This window comes from Simochromis diagramma, unplaced genomic scaffold, assembly GCF_900408965.1.
Source record: "Simochromis diagramma unplaced genomic scaffold, fSimDia1.1 OVJJ01000487.1, whole genome shotgun sequence".
In the NCBI taxonomy this organism is placed as follows: domain Eukaryota; kingdom Metazoa; phylum Chordata; class Actinopteri; order Cichliformes; family Cichlidae; genus Simochromis; species Simochromis diagramma.
In genome coordinates this window covers 3,328,352-3,335,010 of record NW_024387305.1, presented here as the reverse complement: position 1 = coordinate 3,335,010, position 6,659 = coordinate 3,328,352, and the positions used below count along the sequence as shown (strand labels likewise).

General features: G+C 38.2%; 1 protein-coding gene across 1 annotated transcript in view; it reads left to right on the top strand.

Annotated features, from left to right (window-relative positions):
* The first annotated feature begins 1,509 nt into the window (after positions 1-1,509).
* Positions 1,510-6,659, top strand: part of aspscr1 (ASPSCR1 tether for SLC2A4, UBX domain containing) — a 22,122-nt gene continuing 16,972 nt past the window's right edge. Inside the window, exons 1-4 of the mRNA XM_040004473.1 lie at positions 1,510-1,644; positions 1,868-1,923; positions 2,374-2,488; positions 5,223-5,323. Coding sequence (XP_039860407.1) covers positions 1,555-1,644; positions 1,868-1,923; positions 2,374-2,488; positions 5,223-5,323 — 362 coding nt within the window. The 5' untranslated portion in view covers positions 1,510-1,554. The remainder of the gene's footprint in view (positions 1,645-1,867; positions 1,924-2,373; positions 2,489-5,222; positions 5,324-6,659) is intronic.

Sequence of the window (6,659 nt, the reverse complement as noted above, 5' to 3'; positions counted from 1 at the left end):
ACCGTCCTCTGATGACTAACATTCACACACTGCCTGTAATTTGATTTCGATCTTTGATGGTTTTTTATGATGAAAGGAACACTTAAAAAAAAGGTCTCTCAGCATGTAAAACCCACTGCAGATGCCTTTATAAGTTTGCGCTCTATCCAGACAGTTTTGAAGTTTCAGTCCTGCTGAGCGAGGAAGGAAACTGATTGTTTGTTTGTTTGTTCAGATGGTGGCAATTTCCCACTAGGACTGAGAAGCGCATTCATTTCTGTCTGCCTGTCTCTCTTTCCCAGGTGGACTTTGTCTTTAAATGTTGCTGTTGAAGCAGTCAGTCAATCAGTCAGTTGTTCGGCCTCTGAAGCTCTGGCCTCACACCTCTCCATCTGTTGGCACCACTTGTCATGTTGTTTGTCTCGTCTTATTCCAGCTTTGATCCAATTTGATCCATGCTGAGAAAAAACAGCCTTGATTGTTGTTGCTCAAACTGCATACATACAGTACATTAGGTTTTCCATATGGAGAGCAGATTGACTGTGTGTGACTGTGTTGTGGTCAGTTTACACACAGGATCAATTTCCTTCTCTCATGAGGCCAGATTGTGTTTTCTTATTATGCTTTTAAGGTCAAGGGAAGAGTAATGATCTTCATATTGTTTTTAGATGCACACTGTACAGTTCAAGCTGTGGTGGGTTTTTTTCACAGAATGAATAGACCTGGTTTTAGATTTTTTTTTACATTCGAGTCTGATGTTGTTAACCCACTCAAATTATTTTTTCTAACACAAACGGATGTGTAGAAAAGACCTTCCCAAACTTAAGCCTCCCCGTCCACCCAGGTTAATGTGGTGACTCTAAATGCCATGTAATTCACATCATGTTTATAATTCATAAATAATTCCTTTAGCTGGATTTAGACAGACTAGTCAATAACCCTAACCCCTTTGGTTTATTCTGACAAAAGGGAAAGTAAGAGTTGGCATTAATATGATTAATGAGGTCTTATTTTTATGTAAGTGTTCTAGTAAGTTGCCAGTATACACAGTACATAACATGGGATCCAATAATAAAAAATTACAAATTACACTTGTATGCATCTGTTAAGTCAGAAATTTAACACTAGTTTCAAGTAGACAAAATTATTTCCCCTGGGAATACAAAATATAAACCTTATAATAATCATACTGTCCCAATAGAGCAGTTCAATCTCTAAAAGCAGAGTCGGAGGCAAATCCTTCAGCTATCAGGTTAGCTCCCAGTTTGGGTTCAGGAAACAGACACCCTCCGTTGTGTTCTTAGTATTTTTGTCATGCTGTAGCACTTTAAGAGACTAGCAGATGTCTCTTAAAGTGCTATTTGACTATTGCAGTGGGACGCTAGAACATTGTGGGGGTTATTTCTTCTTAATTTTTTTAATGTCTGTATAATTTACATTATTTTGCTTGGTAATAACGCTCATAAAGGTGAGACGAAGAAAATCTTAAAAGTTGAACGAACTGCACCTTTAAGTGTTGCTGCGACAGAGTCAATAAAGCTTATTCAAACAAACACTGTGACGTCAGGACACGCAATGGCTGCTAGTGGTACAGCTGTAACGGTTCTCACTCCCAATGGGAGAAGGCAAACAGTTAAAGTGGCTCCAAACACGCCGTTACTGCAGGTGAACTTTTATAGAGGAGCGTTTCATCTTTACTTAGGTGGACGGCTTATTGAATTCCGCGCTTTGGTTACAGAACCGGACTAAATTCCTTTCCTCCGAGTTAGCTTGCTGGGCTAACAGTTGTTAGCCAGTGACTGATCAGTTTGCGTTTTCGTGCGGATGAAATCAGATTATTTGGAAGATTTTGTGGCATAACTCGTGTTGTAACCTTTTCCGCCTTCAGGTGCTGGAGGAAGTCTGCAAGAAGCACGGATTTGACCCAGAAGATCACGGTTTAAAGTGAGCAAATGAACGTAGCTGTAAATCAGTTTTTGTCCCTTCAGATTAAAAGCTTTTCACCTGGATTACATCCAAATACACTTTAATACATAAACAATCGCACTGCACAGTAGCGGGATAGTAATGTGTGAAATATCCATCAATTTATTGGAGTTAAAGAAGTTAAGCTAGTTAAATGTTGAAAGCGATTGTCACACATTACACAACTCTGTTTTGGTTTCAGAACGTGTTTACTTATATTTAAAAAAAATCGGTGTCACTGCAGGAAAAAAGAAACAAGACAAATTATGTGTCAAAAAAATTAAATCAAATTAAAATTTGATAACTGTTTGTAATGCATTGATCAAATTTAGTCCTGGGGCTCATACATCATTCTTCACAGCTGTCCAGCTACTCCGCATGAAACATTTAATTGCTCGCTTTCTCCTTCACTGTTAACATTTTTGGCAGGTTTCAGAGGACTATTGTTGACCTGACGCGGCCATGGAGGTTTGCAAACCTGCCCAACAACGCCAAACTGGAAATGGTGACGAGTACGAGGAAACAAGTTATAGCTGACAGCCAGGTCAGTTCAAACAAAGTGCAACTTGGGGCTCAACGATTAGTCAGATTTTAATGTCAGTTATGATTTTGCTCTCTAATTGTTGCGAAAACAAAATAATCGTAACTATCTTCTTTGCTCCTGGGTTTTTTTTGTTTTTTTTTTGGTTTGTTTGTTTGGTTGGTTTCCTTGTTATAAATCAAGTGCACAGCTTTCATTTAGAGTGGTGTGTTTTTACTCTCCCTAAAAGTTCAGCTTTTAGTTTAACCCCAACCAGGGTGTCTATAGTTCAACTTTTGGCTACAAAGATCTAATCAAGGAAGTAAATCTTTTAAGGTTTCTTATGGTGAACATGTGAAAGAAGAGCACTTAATTGGAGCTACCCCAAAGAAGAGTTTGTGTCTACTCCTGACCTCAAACTAGGAATCTTTCATAGTTGAAGAAAATGCCCAGAAAAAGACACTTTTTAAACTCCAGTATCTACGCAGTGTCTCTTAATCTAGTGAATAATGTCCATACTTTATAATATTGACCACATTTATCATGATTACGACTTTTCCTATAAGCAAGCAGCCTTGGTGCATCTATGTATATGTGGGTGTTAGAGAGAGTCAGAAAGGAAGGAAACCCTCCAAATCCAGTGTTTGGAGACTTTTTTTTTTTTTTCAGATTCATGGTGTGCATGAATCAGAAAAAATGTGGAAACAATTATTTTTACCTCAAGTCTGATTGCAACACAAAACATGCTCTTAATAAAAAAAATTATTAAACAAGAGCTCATTTCCAGGATCGGCATTGCTAGAGTCCTTTTTTATAGAAGTACCACAACTCGGTATCCCTTTTTGAAATGCCTCCAGTCATTTATGTGGGGAGTTATTTGAAACACCAGAGTGAAAAAATATCTGCTTAACTTATTTTAAGTGACTTTGTCTCGATGAAAGTTCGCCAGACTTTTTAGCCGTGAGTGGCCAAGGTAAACATGTTCAGAACATACTTCTTTACCAGGGTTTTTCCTGTATATAAAAGTGTTTGTGCCCAGCAAAGAGATTTTAGCCTTCCATTAGAGGAAGCTCACCAGGACTTTTATTTTTTACATGTTTTATGTAAGTTTAAGGGTTTAATTAAGTTAAGCTTGAATGGCGCATTTGTTTTTTAAATAACAGGTGAATGCATTGACTTCTGTTACGAAAGGTCACATAGGCTATTTGCGTGGTGTGCATGTTGTTCAATAAATAAAATTAATTTGAGTCCCCTTAGGGCTATTTGTCCCACTCATGATCATGTTTGAATAGCCTTAAGTAGCCTCATGTGTGGGTCAGTCAGCCCTGTGTGTGGGTTTCTTTATTGTCCGTACCTGGAAATGCCTGAATTCTCTGTCACTGCTCTCTCTCTGATTCCTATCCAACAAAACACTTTGTTGTAGCTGAGCTGTAGTTTCCTATGACATCATGGCATCATAATCCATGCTGTAAAATTCACGGCTGGGTTTGATCTGCTGTTTTTGTTCATTTGATGGATGGTTGACTGTTGATACCTGGCAGATTTTATACAGACGCACACATGCAGGCACCTCTGGGGCAGACTGGTTTGTGGGAGTGTTTCGTGTTTGACCGTTGACAGCCAAAGCCCTCGTTTCATCTCTCCCGGTGTGCTGATATGCAGCGTGCTTTCTGTGCCGAACAACACCGTTGCAGAGTAAACAACTCGCAGAGTGACTCAGAGAAAGAGCAACAGAGACTTGCACTCATGTCTGATGTTACTTATTTTCAGGCTGAGGTAGGGCCCACATGTGCAGCTTAATCATCTTTGATTATCAAAGAATTTTCTTCCTGCTAAATGTATCAAGACTGATGAGCCAAGAACTTACAAATGAACACCGCGGGGATTTTCAAAATCATTTCCTTTTTGGCATTTAAGGAGATGTTTGAGTCCAACAGCGTGAAGTGCTTGTACTTTAGATTTTATTACTTTTAGCTTCTATCAAAAGAAAAATCTATGTAAATAATTTAAAGAAAATCGTACTGTGATAATTATGTGTTTAAAGGGGCCTCATTGTGCTTATTTCCTCCTCCTTAGTTTTATTCTTGGGCTGTTAGAGTAGCTATGCATGATGGATAGTCCAAAATAATCCTTATTTATCTTAACCTGGGGCTGGATGCAGGCTCTGTTCATCCTCCATCCAAAACGAGCTGTTATAGGTGTTTAAAGCCAACTTTCTTCTGATTGGCTGCTGCCTGGAAACGCAAGATCTAAACTGTAGTTAGCTGGGACTGCTGTGCTTGAGGATGTCCACTTTCACCGACATCATGCGGATCCTAATGTAGGAAAAACTTGGTCAAACTGAGCATTTAGAGCAGTTTGAATCTTGTGCTCTGGGCTCACATCCATTACTTATATATATGCTGATCTACTTATTTTAATCTTCGGTCATGTTTAACATGTTCATCCTCCACTGTAAGATAATAGAAAATAAGGAAAGGCATAGTGGGCTTACTTTTTGGTTGATGTCTTTCTTTTTTTATTTATGGGGCATAAAAGCAGTGTCTTACTCAGATCCAGATGGTGCCCTTTGTTGGATCTGTCACTATCCAACTTACCGTAATAAATGAAACAAATGCTAACCAGAGCTTTGGACTGTCTCATGTTGATAGTTTAGACCTGCTTTTTATTTCCATTATTGTTTTTATTTGGTTAATGGTTAAAGAGCGCCTTTGGTCTTTATGCTTAATCTGTGTTCCTGTGGTTTCATACGTGTCAGGTGCGGATTGCACTACAGATGGAGGACGGCTCTCGGCTCCAGGGTTCGTTCTCCTGTGGACAGACTCTGTGGGAAGTGCTCACACATTTTCCAGAAATCAGGTGTGTGCATGAACATTTGTACAGGGGCAGAATCTGTGTGTCTTTGTAAAAAAAAAAAAAACAACCGTTAAAAGGCCTCAAAAGTAAATTAAATTGTGTTGAATGCCGACTAAATAGATTTTTATGTTGTTAGTTACTGTGAGAATTTCTAGCATACAGGGCCTCCCTTTTCACCCCTGTTCACTTCACGTATTTAGATCATGCAACGTGGTTGTATGTTTGTTTGTTTGTTTTGGAAAGGGCTAGATATTGATCCATACTTTAAGTGTATATTCTCATGAGTGAAAAATTGCACAAAAAGACGACTTGGAATAGGAGGAACTGCAAGAATATGATAAACTTGTTGCAGAACACATATCAGATTTAGAAGGCAAGAAACTACAACAAGAAGAAATAAAAGATCAAGAATGAGAAGAACTAAAAGAATTACTGTAAGAAGAAAAGACTGAAAGGGCTGCGAGAAGAGTTAGGGAAAAAGACAAGAATATGTATCAGAAGAAGTACTAGGACAACAGGAACAACTAGAAGACTTGAAAGAGGAGCAAGTAGTAGAAGAAGAAGCTGGCAGAACTTAAATAGAAGAATTATAAGTACTAGAATTAGAAGACAAAGAACTAGTACAAGAACAAGAAAGAATAGAAGAAATTAGAATACAAAGAAATAAAAGAATTACTGGTAGAGTGAAAAAAATAAGATATAGAGGAACTACAAGTAGAGCTACAAGATGAACTCATAGAAAAATAATTACTAGATGATGTAAAAATGTACCATATTTTACTGACCACAAGGCACACCGGATTATAAAACACACTGTCGATGAACGAGTCGGTTTTCATACATAAGGTGTCTTCATTTATGTTGGAAGTTATAGCATAGTTGTATGTTTTTAATTTTTTTGGAAATCTCTGTCAGAACATGCTATATCATGTTTAGGTGGAAGCTAGCGAGCTAACTTCCTGCTAACTTCTAACTCTGTTAAATTAAAAAAAAAACCAAAAAAAAAAACTGTTTTCATGGATGCCTGGATGTTAAACTTAATTGTTCCACCTGGTAAAGCAGCAACACTGATCATTTTATTAAAGATGAACGAATTTAGACAGTTTTAACTCTCAGTGATGCCGCAGTGTTCGTTTGACTTTGGGACCTGAAGCAGACCCAGATTACTCCGCGAGGCTCCTGACTACAGTAATGCTCTGACGTTGCAGCTTCGTAGCTTCCCAAAGTGACACTAAAACATTTTTTGACAGATTTTTGAGCACCGTGTACCACATAAAATTAGTTCGAGGTCAGTAAGCACAACCAGAATTCATACAAAAGTCGCACCAGATTATAAGGC